This window comes from Kogia breviceps, chromosome 7 (genome assembly GCF_026419965.1).
Source record: "Kogia breviceps isolate mKogBre1 chromosome 7, mKogBre1 haplotype 1, whole genome shotgun sequence".
Lineage (NCBI taxonomy): Eukaryota > Metazoa > Chordata > Mammalia > Artiodactyla > Physeteridae > Kogia > Kogia breviceps.
The window spans coordinates 72714665-72737754 of record NC_081316.1 but is presented as its reverse complement, the minus strand read 5'-3'; the positions used below and the strand labels follow the sequence as shown (position 1 = coordinate 72737754).

The window sequence follows — 23090 nt, the reverse complement described above, 5'->3', positions numbered from 1 at the left end:
ATAACATATCTATAGTTGAAGAAGATTATATACCCAGGCATGTCCTGTTCTCTTTAAGATTTTATTCCATTTGAATTTCTATAAAAGTATGCCAGAGGATGAAAGGTAAAGTATCCTCCTCCTCCACAAAAGACTAGCCCGGTTACAGCTCCCCTACAGAACAGTGTCATTTTAGGGATATGCAAAGCTCAGCTATTAGAGTTCTGTTGAGTATATGACACAGATGTTGCTAATCCTTTTGACTTAACTGAACTGTTCTAATTATTTCACGCTACCAGCTTTTGAAGGTCTATTTTCCTTCTTGTCAAAAATGAGTTGTTTGATATATCAGGCATCTTTTTAAAAAATATATAGTATTTAATTTATTTTTTTATACAGCAGGTTCTTATTAGTCATCAATTTTATACACATCAGTGTATACATGTCAATCTCAATCACCCAATTCAGCACACCACCATCCCCATCCCCCCGTGGTTTTCCTCCCTTGGTGTCCATACGTTTGTTCTCTACATTTGTGTCTCAACTTCTACCCTACAAACCGGTTCATCTGTACCATTTTTCTAAGTTCTGCATACATGCGTTAATATACGATACTTGTTTTTCTCTTTCTGACTTACTTCACTCTGTATGACAGTCTCTAGATCCATCCACATCTCAACAAATTACTCAATTTCATTCCTTTTTATGGCTGAGTAATATTCCATTGTATATATTTACCTCAACTTCTTTATCCATTCATCTGTCAATGGGCATTTAGGTTGCTTCCTTGACCTGGCTATTGTAAATAGTGCTGCAGTGAACATGGGGTGCATGTGTCTTTTTGAATTATGGTTTTCTCTGGGTATATGCCCAGTAGTGGGATTGCTGGATCATATGGTAATTCTATTTTTAGTTTTTTTTGTTGTTGTTGCGGTACATGGGCCTCTCACTGTTGTGGCCTCTCCTGCTGCGGAGCACAGGCTCCGGACGCGCAGGCTCAACAGCCATGGCTCATGTGCCTAGCTGCTCTGCAGCATGTGGGATCTTCCCGGACCGGGGCACGAGCCCGTATCCCCTGCATCGGCAGGCAGACTCTCAACCACTGCACCACCAGGGAAGCCCTATTTTTAGTTTTTTAAGGAACCTCCATACTGTTCTCCATAATGGCTGTATCAATTTACATTCCCACCAACAGTGCAAGAGGGTTCCCTTTGCTCCACGCCCTCTCCAGCATTTGTTGTTTGTAGATTTTCTGATGATGCCCATTCTAACTAATGTGAGGTGATACCTCATTGTAGTTTTGATTTGCATTTCTCTAATCATTAGTGATGTTGAGCAGCTTTTCATGTGCTTCTGGTCCATCTGTATGTCTTCTTTGGAGAAATGTCTATTTAGGTCTTTTGCCCATTTTTGGATTGGGTTGTTTGTTTCTTTAATATTGAGCTGCATGAGCTGTTTATATATTTTGGAGGTTAATCCTTTGTTCGTTGCTTCGTTTGCAAATATTTTCTCCCATTCTGAGGTTGTCTTTTCGTCTTATTTATGGTTTCCTTTGCTGTGCAAAAGCTTTTAAGTTTCATTAGGTCCCATTTGTTGATTTTTGTTTTAATTTCCATTACTCTAGGAGGTGGATCCAAAAAAGATCTTGCTGTGATTTATGTCAAAGAGTGTTCTTCCTATGTTTTCCTCTAAGAGTTTTATAGTGTCCAGTCTTAAATTTAGGTCTCTAATCCATTTTGAATTTATTTTTGTGTATGGTGTTAGGGAGTGTTCTAATTTCATTCTTTTACATATAGCTGTCCAGTTTTCCCAGCACCACTTACTGAAGAGACTGTCTTTTCTCCATTGTATGTCCTTGCCTCCTTTGTCATAGATTAGTTGACCATAGGTGCGTGGGTTTATCTCTGGGCTTTCTATCTTGTTCCATTGATCTATATTTCTGTTTTTGTGCCAGTACCATATTGTCTTGATTACTGTAGCTTTGCAGTATAGTCTGAAGTCAGAGAGTCTAATTCCTCCAGCTCCATGTTTTTCCCTCAAGACTGCTTTGGCTATTCGGGGTCTTTTGTGTCTCTATATAAATTTTAAGATTTTTTGTTCTAGTTCTGTAAAAAATGCCATTGGTAATTTGATAGGGATTGCATTGAATCTGTAGATTGCTTTGGGTGGTATAGTCATTTTCACAATGTTGATTCTTACAATCCAAGAACATCTCTCCATCTGTTGGTATCATCTTTAATTTCTTTCATCAGCGTCTTATAGTTTTCTGCATACATGTCTTTTGTCTCCCTAGGTATTTTATTCTTTTTGTTGCAATGATAAATGGGATTGTTTCCTTAATTTCTCTTTCTGATTTTTTGTTATTTGTGTGTAGGAATGCCAGAGATTTCTGTGCATTAATTTTGTATCCTGCAACCTTACCAAATTCATTAATTAACTCTAGTAGTTTTCTGGTGGCATTTTTAGGATTCTCTATGTATAGTATCATGTCATCTGCAAACAGTGACACTTTCACTTCTTCTTTTCCAGTTTGGATTCCTTTTATTTCTTTTTCTTCTCTGATTGCTGTGGCTAGGACTTACAAAACTATGTTGAATAATAGTGGTGAGAGTGGACATCCTTGTCTTCTTCCTGATCTTAAAGGAAGTGCTTTTAGTTTTTCACCATTGAGAATGATGTTTGCTGTGGGTTTGTCATATATGGCCTTTATTATGTTGAGGTAGGTTCCCTCTATGCCCACTTTCTGGAGAGTTTTTATCATAAATGGGTGTTGAATTTTGTCAAAAGCTTTTTCTGCATCTGTTGAGATGATCATATGTTTTTTTTTCTTCAATTTGTTAATATGGTGTATCACATTGATTGATTTGCGTATATTGAAGAATCCTTGCATCCCTAGGATAAATCCCACTTCATCATGGTGTATGATCCTTTTAATGTGTTGTTGGATTCTGTTTGCTAGTATTTTGTTGAGGATTTTTGCATCTATATTCATCAGTGATATTGGTCTGTAATTTTCTTTTTTTGTAGTATCTTTGTCTCATTTTGGTATCAGCCGATGGTGGCCTCATAGAATGAGTTTGGGAGTGCTACTTCCTTTGCAATTTTTTGGAAGAGTTTGAGAAGGATGGGTGTTAGCTCTTCTCTAAATGTTTGATAGAATTCTCCTGTGAAGCCATGTGGTCCTGGACTTTTGTTTGTTGGAAGATTTTTAATCCCATTTTGAATTTCATTACTTGTGATTGGTCTGTTCATATTTTCTATTTCTTCCTGGTTCAGTCTTGGAAGGTTATACCTTTCTAAGAATTTGTCCATTTCTTCCAGGTTGTCCATTTTATTGGCATACAGTTGCTTTTAGTAGTCTCTTAGGATGCTTTGTATTTCTGCTATGTCTGTTGTAACTTCTCCTTTTTCATTTCTAATTTTATTGATTTGCGTCCTCTCCCTCTTTTTCTTCATGAGTCTGGCTAATGGTTTATCAATTTTATCTTCTCAAAGAACCAGCGTTTAGTTTTATTGATCTTTCCTATTGTTTTCTTTGTTTCTATTTCATTTATTTGTGCTCTGATCTTTATGATTTCTTTCCTTCTTCTAACATTGGGTTTTGTTTGTTCTTCCTTCACTAGTTCCTTTAGGTGTAAGGTTAGATTGTTTAGTTGAGATGTTTCTTTTTTCTTGAGGTAGGCTTGTATAGGTATAAACTTCCCTCTTAGAACTGCTTTTGCTGAATCCCATAGGTTTTGGATCATTGTGTTTTCATTGTCATTTGTCTCTAGGTATTTTTAAATTTCCTCTTTGATTTCTTCAGTGATCTCTTGGTTATTTAGTAATGTATTGTTTAGCCTCCATGTGTTTGTGTTTTTTACATTTTTTTCCCTGTAATTCATTTCTAATCTCATAGTATTGTGGTCAGAAAAGATGCTTGATATGATTTCAGTTTTCTTAAATTTACTGAGGCTTGATTTGTGACCCAAGATGTGATCTATCCTGGAGAATGTTCCGTGCACACTTGAGAAGAAAGTGTAATCTGCTGTTTTTGGGTGGAATGTCCTATAAATATCAATTAAATCTATCTGGTCTATTGTGTCATTTAAAGCCTCTGTTTCCTTATTTATTTTTATTTTTGATGATCTGTCCATTGGTGTAAGTGAGGTGTTAAAGTCCCCCACTATTATTGTGTTACTGTCGATTTCCTCTTTTATAGCTGTTTGCAGTTGCCTTATGTATTGTGGTGCTTCTATGTTGGGTGCATATATATTTATAATTGTTATATCTTCTTCTTGGATTGATCCCTTGATAATTATGTAGTGTCCTTCATTGTCTCTTGTAACATTCTTTATTTTCAAGTCTATTTTATCTGATATGAGTATAGCTACTCCAGCTTTCTTTTGATTTCCATTTGCATGGAATATCTTTTTCCATCCCCTCACTTTTAGTCTGTATGCGTCCCTAGGTCTGAAGTGGGTCTCTTGTAGACAGCATATATATGGGTCTTGGTTTTGTATCCATTCAGCAAGCCTGTGTCTTTTGGTTGGAGCATTTAATCCATTCATGTTTAAGGTAATTATCGATATGTATGTTCCCATGACCATTTTCTTAATTGTTTTGCATTTGTTTTTGTAGGTCCTTTTCTTCTCTTGTGTTTCCTACTTAGAGAAGTTCCTTTGGCATTTGTTGTGGAGCTGGTTTGGTGGTGCTGAATTCTCTTAGCTTTTGCTTGTCTGTAAAGCTTTTGATTTCTCCTTCGAATCTGAATGAGATCCTTGCCAGGTAGAGTAATCTTCATTGTAGGTTCTTCCCTTTCATCACTTTAAATATGTCAAGCCACTCCCTTCTGGCTTGTAGAGTTTCTGCTGAGAAATCACCTGTTAACCTTATGGGAGTTCCTTTTCCCCTTGCTGCTTTCACTAATTTTTCTTTGTGTTTAATTTTTGCCCATTTGATTACTATGTGTCTTGGCATGTTTCTCCTTGGGTTTATCCTGTATGGGACTCTCTGTGCTTCCTGGACCTGGGTGGCTATTTCCTTTCCCATATTATGGAAGTTTTCGACTATAATCTCTTCAAATATTTTCTCTGGTCCTTTCTCTCTCTCTTCTCCTTCTGGGACCACTATAATGTGAATCTTGTTGCGTTTAATGTTGTCTCAGAGGTCTCTTAGGCTGTCTTCATTTCTTTTCATTCTTTTTTTCTTTATTCTCTTCAGCAGCAGTGAATTCCACCATTCTGTCTTCCAGGTCACTTATCTGTTCTTCTGCCTCAGTTATTCTGCTATTGATTCCTTCTAGTGTAGTTATCATTTCAGTTATTGTATTGTTCATCTCTGTTTGTTTGTTCTTTAATTCGTCTAGATGTTTGTTAAACATTTCTTACATCTTCTCGATCTTTGCCTCCATTCTTTTTCCAAGGTCCTGGATCATCTTCACTATCATTATTCTGAATTCTTTTTCTGGAAGGTTGCCTATCTCCACTTCAGTTAGCTGTTTTTCTAGGGTTTTATCATGTTCCTTCATCTGATACATAGCCCTCTGCCTTTTCATCTTGTCTATCTTTCTGTGAATGTGGTTTTTGTTCCACAGGCTGCAGGATTGTAGTTCTTCTTGCTTCTGCTGTCTGCCCTCTGTTGATGAGGCTATCTAAGAGGCTTGTGTAAGTTTTCTGATGGGAGGGACTGGTGGTGGGTAGAGCTGACTGTTGCTCTGGTGGGCAGAGCTCAGTAAGAGGCATCTTTTTTGTGGCTTGGAAATATTATGATTCCTTGAGAAGAGTGTGAAAGTGGTTCTCTAAACTGGTTGTATATTAACTCATCTGAATCACTAAAAAGCCTAAAAGAGATCTTTTCTCTTGGTCCTATCCCAGGTCAGAATTTCTTGTTGAGTATCAGCTATAAAGTGTTCAAAGGGATTCTACTGTAGGCAGCCTGCCCCCTCCATACTATAGTTCCATGAACTTCTTTGAGAGCAGAATACATACTCAAATGATTTTGTTTCAAATCCTTCTTCCTACTCTACTTCATCAAGTTTTGCACATAGTTGAAGCTCACTAAATCTTTATTAAATAATTTCAGTGGATGTTTGATGGGATGGTAGAAATCAAGGTTTTCTTGGTTCTCTAATTTGAATGTTTTGTTGTTTTTGTGATCTCCTAGGATGGAAAGAAGAAATTTGACAAGGAGAGTGAAAAATACTATTCTATTCTTGACAAGCATTTAAATTTGTCTGCAAAGAAAAAAGAGTCTCATTTGCAAGAGGTAAGTTTTTCCAAATGAAATGTGGAAAGGGCATTAGCATTGTCATATGAAGTCCAAATTTTGAAAAGTAGTCATTATCTCAGAATCTGCTCCTCTTTAATAAAATAATGATGACAAAAATATTTAAGTTAATTGAGCACTTAACTACCAACAGGCACTGTGCCGAGCATTTTACGTGCCTTGTGATATTTAATGTTAACAGTTCTAAGAGAAAGATTAGTTTTTCCTTCAATAATGAGAAAGAGTGAAACAAGGCTATTACTTTTTCTTCTTGTTGGGCATATTTTATTTATTTTATTTATTTATTTATTTATTTACAAAATTTATTTATTTACTTTTGGCTGTGTTGGGTCTTCGTTTCTGTGCGAGGGCTTTCTCTAGTTGTGGCAAGCGGGGGGCCACTCTTCATCGTGCTGCGCGGGCCTTTCACTATCGCAGCATCTCCTGTTGCGGATCACAGGCTCCAGGCACGCAGGCTCAGTAGTTGTGGCTCACGGGCCTAGTTGTTCCGTGTCATGTGGGATATTCCCAGACCAGGGCTCGAACCCGTGTCCCCTGCATTAGCAGGCAGATTCTCAACCACTGTGCCACCAGGGAAGCCCTGGGCATATTTTAAATAGCAGGACCTGTCAAATTCATGTTATAGCATTTATATTAAGTTAAAAATATCTGTTTTTAAGGTGTTTCATCAGCATTAAGGGGAAAAAAGATACATATACAACTACATGTTTTAAAATCTCCATTATTTTATGTCAATTTTCTGAAAGAACAAGTCAACAGTCAACATTCCTTATATGCATATAGTAACATGTACAATGTATGCATATAAGGAATCCATTTCTTCCTTTTTTCTGAAAATTTATTCTCATTGGTAGTGTTTCAACTATAATTAGTCAAATCGAATAGTCCTTTTACTGAGGAATAGTGATGGGATATGTTTTTTTAAAAAAAGGCTCTCTTGGGGCTTCCCTGGTGGCGCAGTGGTTGAGAGTCCGCCTGCCAATGCAGGGGACACGGGTTCGTGCCTCAGTCTGGGAAGATCCCACATGCCGCAGAGCGGCTGGGCCCGTGAGCCATGGCCTCTGAGCCTGCGTGTCCAGAGCCTGTGCTCCGCAATGGGAGAGGCCACAACAGTGAGAGGCCTGCATACAGCAAACAAAAACAAAAACAAAAACAAAAACAAAAACAAAAACAAAAAAAAGGCTCTCTTGGCTTTCATCTTGGCAGCAACCAAATCTTGACACACCATCCATCATTTCCCCAGTGTACAGTGGTGTTTCTCAGAGCTGAGCTGGGAATTGTTGAGCTAGTTCCCCTACAGCTCATCACTGCTCTCCAGCCCTTCATAGGGAATCTTGTACTGTGCTGAGCCTCCTTTCATCTCTTTTTCCTCTCCTCTCTGTACTTCTAGGGACTGTGGTGGGGAACCTCTTTCAAATGCCTCCTCCTGATCCTCTAGCAAAGCCACCTCCCTTCCTGAACCATTTTTCAAGTACAGTCTGGTCCTCTGCCCTCCGTATTCCTACTCTTCTTTCCCTGACCTCCATATTCAGCTATAAAGCATGCTTGATGAGTTAGAGTTCAAATGCAGTGGAACAGTAGTCCAAAAGGTGTGGGAGGGTTGCTTCTGATTCCTTTTTTCTATACTCTTATGTTCCCCTAGAGGGAATTGAATTTCTTCACTTAAAAATGTTTAATGTTGGGAAGTTTTGTTATTTAAATATGTGTTCATTATAATGAATATCTTGTTTTTAACATCTGCTGTTAAAATAAGACAATTTAATATACAGCTGTGGGCCTATGGAAAGGTTTTGGGGCTAAAGTGAAATGGAGAAAAATCTGTTATTAAGGAAAATTATATTTTTAATTTTCATGGACATATTTAATCTTATGAAATACTATGTTGTTATTATTTAATATTATGTTCACATATTCCAAACTTCTTAAATGCTCACATATCTCTTTAAACATTGCATTAGAATAAACCTAAGAGAGAATGCGGTATGTAGATGAAGTAGAAAGGGCTCCCCTAATTGTCACCATCATGTACCAAAGGCCATGACCAAGTACCATTTAAAAAATCAACTGCCTCAGAACACTCTTTGACATAAATCACAGCAAGATTTTTTGACCCACCTCCTAGAGTAATGAAAATAAAAACAAAAATAAACAAATGGGACCTAATGAAACTTAAAGGCTTTTGCAAAGCAAAGGAAACCATAAACAAGATGAAGAGACAACCCTCAGAATGGGAGAAAATATTTGCAAATGAAGCAACTCACAGAGGATTAATTTCCAAAATGTATGAGCAGCTCATGCAACTCATTATCAAAAAACAAACAACCCAATCCAAAAATGGGTAGAAGACCTAAATAGACACTTCTCCAAAGAAGATACACAGATTGCCAACAAACACATGAAAGAATGCTAACATCACTACTAATCATTAGAGAAATGTAAATCAAAACTACAATGAGGTATCACCTCACACCAGTCAGAATGGCCATCATCAAAGAATCTATAAACAATAAATGCTGGAGAGGGTGTGGAGAAAAGGGAACCCTCTTGCACTGTTGGTAGGAATGTAAACTGATACAGCCACTATGGAGAACAGTATGGAGGTTCCTTAAAAGACTAAAAATAGAACTACCATACGACCCAGCAATCCCACTACTGGGCATATACCTTGAGAAAACCATAATTCAAAAAGAGTCATGTACCACAATGTTCATTGCAGCTCTATTTACAATAGCCAGGACATGTAAGCAACCTAAGTGTCCATCAACAGATGAATGGATAAAGAAGATGTGACATGTATATACAATGGAATATTACTCAGCCATAAAAAGAAACAAAATGGAGTTATTTGTAGTGAGGTGGATGGACCTAGAGTCTGTCATACAGAGTGAAGTAAGTCAGAAAGAGAAAAACAAATACTGTATGCTAACACATATATATGGAATCTAAAAAAAAAATGGTTCTGAAGAACCTAGGGGCAGGGCAGGAATAAAGACACAGATGTAGAGAATGGACTTGAGGAGAGGGGGATGGGGAAGGCTAAGCTAGGACGAAGTTAGAGAGTAGCATTGACATATATACACAACCAAATGTAAAATAGGTAGCTAGTGGGGATAAGCCACATAGCACAGGGAGCTCAGCTTTGTGCTTTGTGACCACCTAGAGGGGTGGGATGGGGGGGTGGGAGGGAGGCACAAGAGGGAGGAGATATGGGGATATATGTATATGTATAGCTGATTCACTTTGTTAGAAAGCAGAAACTAACACACCATTGTAAAGCAATTATACTCCAATGAAGATGCTAAAAAAAAAAAGAATTAATATCCAAAATATACAAACAGCTCATGCAGCTCAATATCAAGAAAACAAAAAACCCAATCAGAAAACGGGTGGAAGACCTAAATAGACATTCGTCCAAAGAAGACAAACAGATGGCCAAGAGGCACATGAAAAGATGCTCTACATCACTAATGATGACCAAAATGCAAATCAAAACTACAATGAGGTATCACCTCACACCAGTAAGAATGGCCATCATCGAAAAATCTACAAACAGTAAATGCTGGAGAGGGTGTGGAGAAAAGGGAACCCTCTTGCACTCTTGGTGGGAATGTAAATTGATACAGCCACTATGGAAAACAGTATGGACATTCCTCAAAAAACTAAAAGTAGAACTACCTTATGACCCAACAATCCCACTGCTGGGCATATACCCAGAGAAAACCATAATTCAAAAAGACACATGCACCCCAGTGTTCATAGCAGCACTATTTACAATAGCCAGGACATGGAAGCCATCTAAATGTCCATTAAGAGAGGAATGGATAAGGAAGTTGTGGTACATATATACGATGGAATATTACTCAGTCATAAAAAGGAACAAAACTGGGTCATTTGTAGAGATGTGAATGGACCTAGAGAGTGTCATTCAGAATGAAGTAAGTCAGAAAGAGAAAAATATTATATATTAACGCATATCTGTGGAATCTAGAAAAATGGTATAGATTACCTTATTTGCGAAGCAGAAATGGAGACACAGATGTAGAGAATAAACTTATGGATTCCAAGGGAGAAAAGGGCAGGGTGGGAGGAATTGGGAGGTTGGGACTGACACATATGCACTGTTGATACTATATATAAAATAGACAACTGAGGGGATCATACTGTATGGCACAGGGAACTCTACTTAATGCACTGTGGTGACCTAAATGGGAGGAAAATCCCAAAGAGAGGGGATATATGTGTATGTATGGCTGATTCACTTGGCTGTGCAGTAGAAGCTAACACCACATTGTAAAGCAACTATACTCCAATAAAAATTAATTTAAAAAAAATCAACTGCCTCAAAATCAAGGGTAGTTTTTAGAGTCTCTAAAGGGTTATCAGGTTCTTGGTGAATATGAGAGGCCACCCTTAGATAAGACATTGCTTAAACCATCAAGAAAATGTTAACTTTATCATAATTTTAAAGTCCTCTAGAGTTTATGCTTTAATGTTCCCTGACAACCTAGCTCAGTATTTAATACTTGTTAGTTGCCCTCAATCCCTTGAGCTATCATAGAATATTCATTCTGGTTTTGTATTTAGTTGGATGCTAGAAGAACATAACACGGTTGGTAACATCCTTCTCTTGCCCCACTACACACACACACACACACACACACACACACACACACACACACACACACTCTTTTTTTCCAGGAGGCACAGCCCGCAATAGAATACAACACAGATATTGTGCAGAGAAACTCCTCAGAGCATATAATGTAGACAAGGAAAAAAGTAACTCGCTTTTTATTTATTCCTCTATCCTTCCAGGAGTCAAACCAGTTATAGGGCGATGCTGCCACACACGTATTTAATTCTGTAACATTGCATTAAAAGTCATCTGTTCCCTTCCAGAGCAGCTCTGGTCCTTCTGTCAGCACCAAGCCTATTAAGTTCTCAGAAAGACCCCTCTGTGCCTTCTCACTGGCACAGCTGACTCTTTGTTCATTTTGCTCATGGAAAATAAGTGACTGCCCATTACCAGGACTGAATTAGGGGTCAGCTTGTGTTGGTAAAGCTCCAAGGCCATCAACTAGATGGACCACTGGAGTAAACAGAATTGGAAACAGACTCGTCAAAATTATGGGTTTCACAGTATATGAAAAGAAGTAATATTTGATATATGAATGGATAATTTCTAAGCATAAAATAAGAGGAAGAGATCATAAAGGAAATGTAGAAAGACCAAAATGTATGAAAGTAATCTATTTCAAAAAAAAATTAAATCAAATTAAAAGGCAAAGTGTTAGGAAATTTATACAATATATGACACAGGATAACCATCTCTTATATATAAGATGTGTTTGCAAATCACTGTGAAAAAGGTAAAGACTTTAGTGGAAAAAATGGGGTAAGAATATGAAAGGGAACTTCATCAAATAAGAAATATAAGCCATAATGAATAAGTTTCAATGTCACATGTATTAAAAAGTGCAATTTAATAATAGTAGCATCATGTTATTTTATTTTCTTAAAATATAATATCCATTGTTAGTGAAGGTATGGAAAACTGAGCACACATTTGCTTTTCTGGTGGGAATATGAAATCATTCAATAACTTTTGAAGTAAATTTGACATCATATTTCAATCAGTGTTATATGTACAAGATAGTTGAAGTGATTTTATTGATAGAAATTTGCCCTAAAGAAATGATCAGAAATGGGCATAAAAATAAATTGTGTAAATATGTTGATCCAAGAGTTATTCACAATGCAAATTTTAGAAACATCTGAAATGGCACAAAAGAGTGATTGGGATAAATATACAAATATAGCTTGGCCAAAAATGGAATTGATATGGCTATGAAAAGTTTTATTTGGAAAATCATTTAAAGACATTTGGAAATATTTTTTAGCCTAAGAGGAAAAAAAAAAACCACCAAGATTTAAACCAGAATGTACACTATTATTCAGGCTTTTAAAAGTACGTTTGTGTTTGTGTGCATGTTACACATCAAAATATTGATAGTGGGGCTGCAATTTTTATTTTCTTTACATTTTCCTGTTATAATAATGAGCAATGAATAAACTTATAGTAATGAATATGTATGACTTTTATAGTTAGGAAAAAAGTAAAGGGATTCCTTTTAGGAACCCAGAGTTTGGGTTTCTATCTATCACTAAATACACTTTCAAAAGGTTCCTCTTCTTCCCACCTCCTGAGTGAAGGGGATCCCTCCGGTTCTACCTTATAGCTCTATTCTTATCCTTCAGTTTGTGTCCCTACTAGCTCTGCTCCTTCCATAATGTCTGTAACATCTCGGCAAGTATCTCCCACCATCATACCCGACTACCTTCACACTGTCCACTGACTGGTTACCAGGACTTCAGACTACACCACCTTAGTGACACATGTGAAATCTCACACATTTTCTCAGATTGGCTCCTGCTTCTCACTTCTTTAATTCTGTTAATGCTGGTATTATTTGTTGTGTCAAAATTATCTTTGACTTTTTTTTCCCCCCTTGCTTCTCACACCCACATTCTTCAACTTCTCTTTCTAGGATATACCAAACACCTTTACCCTTATCAGATAAGAGCTCTCCTTATACTCACATGCACCCAACTTTACCATTGAATAAACACATTCTACCCTGTCCTCACTTTAATCTTCTTGAAGTTCACCTCTGATCTTGTCCACACCCTCCTCAAGCTTTTGCATGGTTTATAGGGTGACATTTGCACTCATTCTCCCTATTTTGCCTTAATTCTCATTTCTGACTGTTTCAAACCAACCCTTTCAGTCTATCTACCAAAACATAACTTCTCCTGACTTTATTCCCTCACCGAAACTCTTTTATCTCCATGTACTCTAACCTCTCCATTCTTCAGCATCCAGCCTAAATCCTTTCTCCTCTGGGAATGATTCAACAAATATCACCTGAGCACTTTTCCTCTCTTTGAATTGAGACAGCTTATTGTGGTTGGGGAAGAAGTTAGGTACCTACAGAACTATGTGGTTTTCTTATGTAATTAACTTGGTTTCTTACTAGGATGACTTTGCCACATAAATAACAGCTTATACCTGTTGTTCTGGAATAATTACTACTCCCTTTCAGTTTTAAAAGTTTAGACAATAAATTACATAGTTATTCTACTTCTCCAGTACAAAATACATGACAGTTGCTAGTGGGTATGTAAGTAAGTGTCTGTTACACACTATGAGCTTGAGTACTAAAGGAATTCATCTGAGGTAAAAGAATGTCTTTCTAAATCTTGTACTGAAGGAAAGAATTAAGCTATTGTATTCTTTTAGCACTGCATTCTAGATGACCTTTCAAAGCAGATTCGGTATATTGAATTTAGTTGTTGAAGTCTAGGGGAAACCAGGCACAAAATTCCAAGAATCCTCTCCCAGTGGAGACACATAGGACTTAATTCCCCCAGCAGTGAGTCATGACAACATGTGTGAAATGTGGTCTACTAGAAACTCATAGACTGAGTGCCCATGGATTTTATTCGGGGCTGGTCGTAAAGGCACCCTCTGCTCATCATGGACCCAAATTCCAGACTCCCAGAAAGAAAGCAGGTGTTCAAAATAAACCATGTTGTTTGCACAGTTTCAGCATAGTGAACTACTCTTATCAGTTAGGCTGGTGGGAACCCTCCCAAAATCCGCATTCCTATATGCCAGCCAAGGGCCAACCTTGTAAGCAGGACTTTCAATGGATAGTATTCATGCCTGCTCTGCTAACTTTTTCTGCACAGCTTTGTAGACCAGAAATAATCATTTTAGGCTCTAAGATGTCTCAACATTCTAGTTTGTTCCTGTGTGCTAGTTGACACAAAGACTATCTTTTAAAGTAAATGAAATCTTCAGAAATAACTTGTGGAATAGACTGTTATCTCTGAGACTGAAATTATTCTTGCATCCTTTACACCCGATGGTGTACTGAAGCTTTCTCTTGGAGAGCTGAGTTTTTCATCCATTTCTCATCACTCGTTCAGTGATGTTGTGTTTGTGATTTGGAACTGGCTATTTTGGGAATATTTTACCACAGAAAACGCAAATACTGCAAATCAGACACCCTCCCCCACCCACAAGAGAGCCAAATGTTAAACATTTATTAGCATACCACCACCTGTACCCCCTTACCGTTTGTTCTATATATAGTGTGTTCCTCTAAGCAATGGTACAAAGAAAATATATATGATTTGTATGGAATAATGACTTTGGGTGCTGAGAAGCTTCTGGTCCAAATTTCTTACCTGATTTATGTGTTCTTCTCATATATTAGTTTATAAACTTGAAATTCTCAAGTTTAAAAATCCCTACTGACTTGCTTATAATATTGGGCCATTTAAAATTATATAAATAATTGCATAGCAAGTAATAAATATATATAGTTATTTTTAAAGGTGTTTCTTTCAAACGAAGTTTTAAGATGCTATGCTAAGCCAGCAAACCTAATTTTATCTTTCTTTAAGCTTTTGTTTTTTAAATTATCATTGTAAAATGGCTACAAAACAATGTCCTATTCCCGAATTGTTGTTGGCAGATACTTAGTATTCCAGAGAGGCCATTCTTTTCATCTGCTTTTAGTTATCTCAGCTGGCAGTGAGGATTGTGTATCTGGGCAACGAAAGTAAAATCATGCCTCCCTACTAAACCAAAGTCAGTTTTAAAGACAGCATCCAAGGACAATGGTGGGCATAGAAGTGGGAAGAGAATGTGCACGGTATTGATGGAGCATGATTCATTGCTTGGAACTTTTGCATTTCGGGGCTCTGTTACCAGTATTATCTCTGTAAGAGTTTACCTAATATGTGGCTCTGCTGTTTAATATTCTCAGATGATTTTTTTAAAACATCTTTATTGGAGTGTAATTGCTCTACAATGGTGTGTTAGTTTCTGCTTTATAACAAAGTGAATCAGCTATACGTATACATATATCCCCATATCTCCTCCCTCTTGTGTCTCCCTCCCATCCTCCCTGTCCCACCCATCTAGGTGGTCACAAAGCACCAAGCTGATCTCCCTGTGCTATGTGGCTGCTTCCCAGTAGCTATCTATTTTACATTTGGTGGTGTATACTACTCAAAGCAGTCTGCAGATTCAATGCAATCCCTATCAAACTACCAATGACATTTTTCACAGAACTAGAACAAAAAATTTCACAATTCGTATGGAAACACAAAAGACCCCAAATAGCCAAAGCAATCTTGAGAAAAATGGAGCTGGAGGAATCAGGCTCCTGGACTTCAGACTATACTACAAAGCTACAGTCATCAAGACAGTGTGGGACTGGCACAAAAACAGAAATATAGATCAATGGAGCAGGATAGAAAGCCCAGAAATAAACCCACATACATGTGGTCACCTTATTTTTGATAAAGGAGGCAAGAATATACAGTGGAGAAAAGACAGCCTCTTCAATAAGTGGTGCTGGGAAAACTGGACAGTTACATGTAAAAGAATGAAATTAGAACACTCCCTAACACCATACACAAAAATAATCTCAGATGATTCTTCCTCAATTAAATCCAAACATTATGCAGTTTTCATGATCTTTTATAGTGTGATTCCAGCCTTGCTTCTCCCTCCTTCCTTCCACTTACTTACTCTGAGGGCAAACTCTGTCAGACTCTTTCATGCCTTTTTACTTTTTCATGGGAGTGACCTCGTTTTTATCTTTGACTCTTCACGGCCAGTTATTTATCTTAAGATTCAACTCAGAACACCACCATTTTCTCCCAGAATTTGTCTCTTTCTTGTGATTCCCATAGATTTTCATATATTTTTACCTACCCTTTTTATAATAATTTTTTAATGAATGTTGTGTGCTTGCTTTTAGTGTGTGTGTGTGTATGTGCATGTGCAGTTTTCTTCCCATTTGAAACACTATAAGCTCTTGAGGGCAATGACTGTGTTTTCCTAGCCTCTGTATTTCCAAGACATAATAATTGCTATATTCAAACTTTTTGAAGGACTTAATTTTTTTTTTTTTTTTTTTTTTTTTTTTTTGTGGTACATGAGCCTCTCACTATTGTGGCCTCTACTGTTGTGGAGCACAGGCTCTGGATGCGCAGGCTCAGTGGCCATGGCTCACGGGCCTAGCCGCTCCGTGGCATGTGGAATATTCCTGGACCGGGGCACGAACCCGTGTCCCCTGCATTGGCAGGCGGACTCTCAACCACTGCGCCACCAGGGAAGCCCCTGAAGGACTTAATTTTTTAAAAAAAGATTTTAGAGTAAAACAGGATTTGAGTTCCTCTCTAACAGAGAACCTTCAGTAATTGCTCCCTGCATCATGATTTGCCTTTTTTGTGCTTTTTAGGCAGATACACAGATTGACCGAGAGCATCAAAACTTCTATGAGGCATCACTAGAATATGTCTTTAAAATTCAAGAGGTTCAAGAAAAAAAGAAGTTTGAATTTGTCGAACCGGTAAGATTTATTTTCCCTATAAGATAGTAGGCACAGTACATATCTGAAACAAAATTTGCATTTTTTTCTGTTCAAATTTATGTCTTTTAAAAATGAGAGAGAGGAGTGGGGAAGGGTGAGTAGGTGGAGCACAGAGCACTTTAGGGCAATGAAACTAATACTGTAATGGTGGATACATGTTATTCATTATACATTTGTCAAAACTCATAACACATACAATACCAAGAGTGAATTGTAATGTAAACTATGAACTTTAATAATAATATGTTAATATTGGGTTATCACTTGTAACCAATGTACCACACTGACGCAAGATGTTAATAATGGGAACTCTGTGTGGGTAGGGGCCAAGGGTGTGTATGTGAACTCTATAATTTCTTTTTTTTTGAATTTTTAAATTTTATTTTATTTATTTATTTTTTATATAGCAGGTTCTTATTAGTTATCTATTTTATAAATATTATGAATTCTATAATTTCTGCTCAATTTTTCTATAAACCTAAAACTGCTCTAAGAATAGCCTATTGATTTTAAAAACCTAAAATTAAAAATTAAGGCATGTATATTACATATACCTAAGGGAATATACCTCACCACTAAAGTGACCCATTTACCAAACCTTTAGTTGAAAGGAGAAGAGGTAACGCTGTATTTCTTCCTTTGTTCCACCCTGCTTCCTTGCAAGTCTGGGACCTGCCTGACTTTCCAGTGAAGTCGTTTATTTTCCTAAGTCAGTGTAAAAAGTAATGGATTCCCTAAAATAAACTGCATTATAGAAAAAGAACAGGTGGCTGGTCTTTATAAGCTTGCTTCATTTTCTTAGCATTTTTTTCCCAAGTAATACCCTAATATGTTACAATATTGCCTGAGTAGGCATCTTCATGAGGTATCATCTATGATGAATAAGGGTGAGTTCTATAGCCAAGATAGTGCTCAGTCCCCATGTGATGATGGATTAGCAATCATAAAATATGTAAGAAATCAAATATATAATTTAAGCCATACTTTTCTTCCTATGTCAGTTTATAAAAAAGCTATTTATAATGGGAAATAAAATACCCTATTCCTATTTTAGTGGAGGTGACACGGAGAAGGGAAGATCCGTTTCAAAATATATTTGAAAATTTTATTTACTGATGAAAACCCATCAGTGATTTCCTAAAGATGATGGGAAACTGAGACAGAGCAGAGTCTGGGAAGAGTCGTCAGCCCCTGCCTGGCTCCCAGCACCTCTGCTTCACTCCTCTCCTTTCAGCTGGAGCCACCTGACTTTCTGCTGGACACTTGGCAAGTTTCTAAGGCGAGCCCTTCAGCTAAAAGGATTTAAGGAATCAGAGGCCACACCACAGGCTCAGGGATTTAACTATAACCCTCTATTTGGGATGACAGCCTTAACTCCAAGTTCTGTTTGCCAAAGAGCTAAGTCCTTAAACCCCGTAGAGTGAATTGATAACCTCTTATTTAGCAGATGCTTTGAGGATCTGATTAAAATTTGAGGGGGGGGGCTCTCCGAAACTCATCTGGGGTTCATGGACAACTGGTCAGCCTAATAAGCCCTAGTCAACCAAGATGGCTAATACTTAAAATTCCTACTCCCCTTTTCATGGAGTAATAAGTTCTGCCTCGGAAGTCTATCATGGTTTTTGAAGCCTCTCTCCTTGTTGGCAAACTTCCTCCTTATGGCCTGCCTCTTGGAATTTCTGAATTTTAGCTCTTTGTTAGAATGCCCCCATTAATTCTGATGGTTTTCCTTCATACCCCTTCATTACCTGTTTCCATTCCCTTTAGATACTGTGCTCATCTTCTCTGCAGTTCTTCCTCATACCTGGAATGATCCTTTTACATCTGTAGTACCTTTCTCTCTCTGGAGGGGTATACAGGTAGCCTATTTCCCCATCTGAGCCTCTTTTACAGCCCATCCTGTCTGGGAACAGTGAACTAGACCATTCTGTAAGATGACATCAGGTATATAAAGAAAAGGTTGTAAAATTGTTTGCTCATAGGTCACAGAAGGAATGATAAGAATTTATGAATTACTGTGATAATATAGGAAGAGAAATGGAAATGGTCCTTCAATTGAAATGTGTTTTCTTCTCTCCCTCTACTGTATCCCGAACTGATGGTCTGATAAGTCTTCTGTAATGCATGCCTTTCTGGTGACACCACAATCAAGGTCAATGTTAAATTTGTCCTTCTTCCAAAATATTTTCCTGGCTGCTGGATTTTTCCTATTAGAATGTCTGGCCAAACCAAATAGTACTGTCAGTTTAGTCTCCTTCTCATTTCCAGCCTCAAAGTCTCATCCACAGGGTTTTACTTAATTTCCACCCCAATGCTGAGAAGAATAGAAAATGAGAGCAATAGAACATGGGCATGTCGCTCTTTAGGTTATGCATTCACAAATCAATTTGCAGGAAAAAAGCTTTCAAAATTTCAAAAACAAAGCCTGGAGGAGCTATAAACATAAAAGAACATGAGGATACTTTAATATCTTTGCAGGGTTTTTTCTGCAGAAATCCAATTCCTGTTGCATAAAGTTTTATATTGCAGAAATGAAGAAGTCTCTGCTAGTTTAGCTGAGATTTATTTAACAAATTAGCATTAGAGTAAAGCAAAATACTTTAGGGATGCAACTAATCTCATACAGATTGTATGATATCAAGTAGAAAATATAAATAGTCCTGGTGATTCCCATTAAATAATATTCTTGCTTTATGATGATCATTTGAGATAATTTTACATTGTTTCAATTAATGTCGAGATCCTACGACAGTTGATCTTTGAACAACATGAGTTTGAACTTTGTGGATCCCACTTATAGTTGGATGTTTTTCAGTAAACACAGCAGTACTACACAATCTGCTGGTTGGTTGAGTCTGAAGATGCAGAACGTACCAAGGCAGGACTATAAAGTTATATACAGAGTTGCAAAAGTTGTGTGTGTGTGTGTATGTGTGTGTGTGTGTAGGCGTCCTTAATTCCCAAATTAAGGGTCAATTTGTACTTACGATAAAACTTCTACAGAATATTCAGATGATATTAGGAATAGATGTTCCTACAGTGTCATTATTCTAAGGAGAATCTAAGTCTAATACAAGGAAAAAAGAGGGGGCATTTATATATTTTTATAAATTATTTTTGAAGTATACAGAAAGCCAGCTTTTTAAACTCAGTTCTCCATTAGCTATATGATTTTAATGGCCTTTTCCCCCCTCTGTTTATCTATCATATTTTATTTAGAAAGTGATTGTAGCTAACTCATGATTTTAGACCTGTACTACCCAGTATGGTAGCAACTACTTGTGTATGTCTATCAAACCCTTGAAATGAGACCAGTGTAGATTAAGATGTGCTCCAAGTGTGAAACAGATACTAGATTGAAAAGGCTTTAGTATAAAAAAATTTTTAAAAAGCATGTGAAATATCATTAAAACCTCTTCTATATTGATTACATGTTGAAATGACAATATTTTGAATACATTGTGTCAAAATATTAAATTTCACTTGGTTTAAATTTCTTGTGACTACCAGAAAGTTAAAAATTTCACATTGGTTTGCATTTGGGGTTCACATTATATTTCTGTCCAGCAGTCCTAGCCTGTAACCTTTCAGATTTGCCAAAAAGATATTTGAGTTCAGGTCTGTAATGGGGGAAAAGAGTTCAGCAAGAGAGATACATCATCTCCTGACTCTTGATCATAAGATCCTCCTACTTCTCAGAGTTGCCCAGAGCTTCTGAGAATTTTGAGGGATTAGGAGAAGAAGCTTGAGAAGTAGCTGAACATGAACAACCTACGTAAGAGAGGTTAACCCCAGTGTCTCAGAAGTCTGTTATGGGACATGAAAGTTTGTGGTTCAGAAAACCCAAAGAATCTTTTTATAACAACTCCTTCATGGTTCATTCAACTGCAGTTGGTGTATGTTTTGATTATAGCCTTTGAGCATACTTAGTTGGGACTAATGTTTTGTGAGCAACTACTATGTGTCCCATGTTTTCTGTGTTCTCCTGCATGAACCCCACTACGGCTTTATTATTGGTAGTTGTTATCCTTCCAGATGAGGAAGTTAAGTCACAGAAAGATTATTAGTTGCCTGAGGTCACAAACCTAAAGAGGGGGAGAACCAGGAATCAAGAACCCAAGTCTGAAGTTACAGTTTTGTACCACCTACTGCCTTAGTGGCTACTTGATTACAAAAATTAGTTATTCTTAATACTTGCTCTCACCAAATAAAATGGATGACCCTAGAAAATTGGACTGTAAAGCTATTTTGATTCCTTAAAATTAGAAAAAGAAAGTAAGAGATTGACCTTTACTTTGGTAAAGGTACTTGAGTCAGGGCACATACCTGTCCATTCATTCACCTGTTCTTCCATCCTTCTTTCATCATCCTTTTTTAAGTTATCTCCCCAGGCCACAGGTGACGCGCCATTTTCCATGTAGAGACAGAAAAGTATAATGGCTGAGTGACAGTAAGATGGAATTTGGCTTCAATCTTAATAACTGTGTGAATTTGGCATGCTTTTCAAATTCTGTGTGCCTCAGGTTTTTATCTGTCAATCAGGGATAAAATTTGTATGTAGTTCCCAGGATTGTGATGAGTCTCAACCGACACAGGTAATGCACAGAGTAATTGCCTGGTTCATTATTAACATCAAGGTATCAGCTAGTGTGAGCTCTCACGTGGACTGTTATTACTAGATATGAAAACAGTATTGATGCATCATTTATTAGTTGTGGCTTCAAAGCCAGATAAAACTTTTTCAAAAACACATTTTTAATTTTAACATGCTTCAAAGTATACATCTAAATTCCATAAGAACATTTTCATTTTAGAGTATTTTTTAGACTTCATTTTAGTCTTTTTGAATTATGTTTAAAATTCATATGATAAATGAAAATAAACTATTAAATATAAACCAAAGCACACTGCTTTTGATCCTCTTCCCTTATTCTGCTGAATTTAATTTTAAATCATTTTCTGAAGAAAATTTCAGGTAATTTAGTTAACATGCTTTAGATTTTTAACTTATTATATCATGAAGTATACTATAAAATGCTTTGTGGGTTCTCTAAAAAAGTTTGAACAGTTTTGAGACTGAACACCAGCTACTTGCTAAGTTAAAAAAGACCATCAGATAGTATATAGACTTTCAGGTCTTGAAAGTCAAACCTTTTGTGTTCTTTTTCAATATGATTGGTTAGCCTTAATGTAGAAAATTTAATTTAAGGTAAATTAAAGTGAGACTATAAGATAATGTCATTTAAAAAAAGAAAAACACTGTAGGACTAAAGGTTACATTTGTATCCTGCTGAAAAACCTAAGTGTAATCATTCTATAAAAATGAAACAATAAAGCTCTCCTCAGCTCGTATATTTTTAAATAAAAACTGTGTTGGTTTTTGGATTTAGTTCTAGATACTGTCATTGAACATCTGAAATTTATAATAGCAGTTAGATAGTGAATAGAATTTTGGAAAAGAAAAAAGCATTCTATGTGTTTGGCTAACTCATCCCCTTGTACTTCATATATGGGAAAAGAATCTAAAAAAGAGTGGATATATGTATATGTGTAACTGCTTCACTTTGGTGTATACCTGAAACTAGCACAACATTGTAAATCAACTATACTCCAATAAAAAATTGTAAAATAAATTTAAAAATTAAAAATTAAAAAAAATTTTTAAAAAAAGACTAACCAACCAAAAAAAAAAAAGATCCATCATATAAAGACCTGTTCTAAACGTAGCTTCTGCTGGACTTAATCACATCAATGGCCACATTACCTTCTTCATTCCCATCTAGTTGAAGAGATAAGCTGACTGTTCTTCCTTGTTTTTGTTCCTTTACCACAGAATTTTACCTCTCCCTACTGCTACTTCATCTGAATTCCATCCCCTTGAGATCTTAGAAATTCTTACCTTCAGGAACTCCAGTGAGACTTTACTGCTGAGGCAGTATATAGCCATGACTTCAAAAAATCTTGGCTTTTTAATTTAATTGAATCTATGTACATATCTATTCATTCATTCATTTGTTCTCTCATCCTTCTTTCATCACCCTCTTTTAAAAGTTGTCTCCCTAAGCCACAGTTGACTGACCACTTTCCATCCTTGACTCTTTTTTTTTCTTCAGTTTTCTCATTTATTGGGTTAGATTTTGATACTTTTTCATTTCCATTCAATAAACTCCTCTGAGTGTTCATGCATTAGACTTAAAGCACTCTAGTCATTCTGAAGCTGTCCTCTAACATGTTTCTGTTTCCTCCAAGTAGAGAATAGCAAAGACTACAGCAGTAACTTACAGGCCAGACCCCTGTACAGGATGAAAATTGATGCCTTGCCTTTGCCCTACTTTTCCAATCTTCTTAGAGATTTCAGTGGCCAAATGTAAACATCTGTATAAGATTTTG

At 36.8% G+C, this 23090-nt stretch overlaps 1 protein-coding gene across 1 annotated transcript in view; it reads left to right on the top strand.

The window, feature by feature from the left end:
* The window catches only part of ARHGAP42 (Rho GTPase activating protein 42), a 289337-nt gene that overhangs the window by 198068 nt on the left and 68179 nt on the right, over positions 1 to 23090 (top strand). The window contains exons 5-6 of the mRNA XM_059070720.2: positions 6124 to 6225; positions 16569 to 16679. Coding sequence (XP_058926703.1) covers positions 6124 to 6225; positions 16569 to 16679 — 213 coding nt within the window. The remainder of the gene's footprint in view (positions 1 to 6123; positions 6226 to 16568; positions 16680 to 23090) is intronic.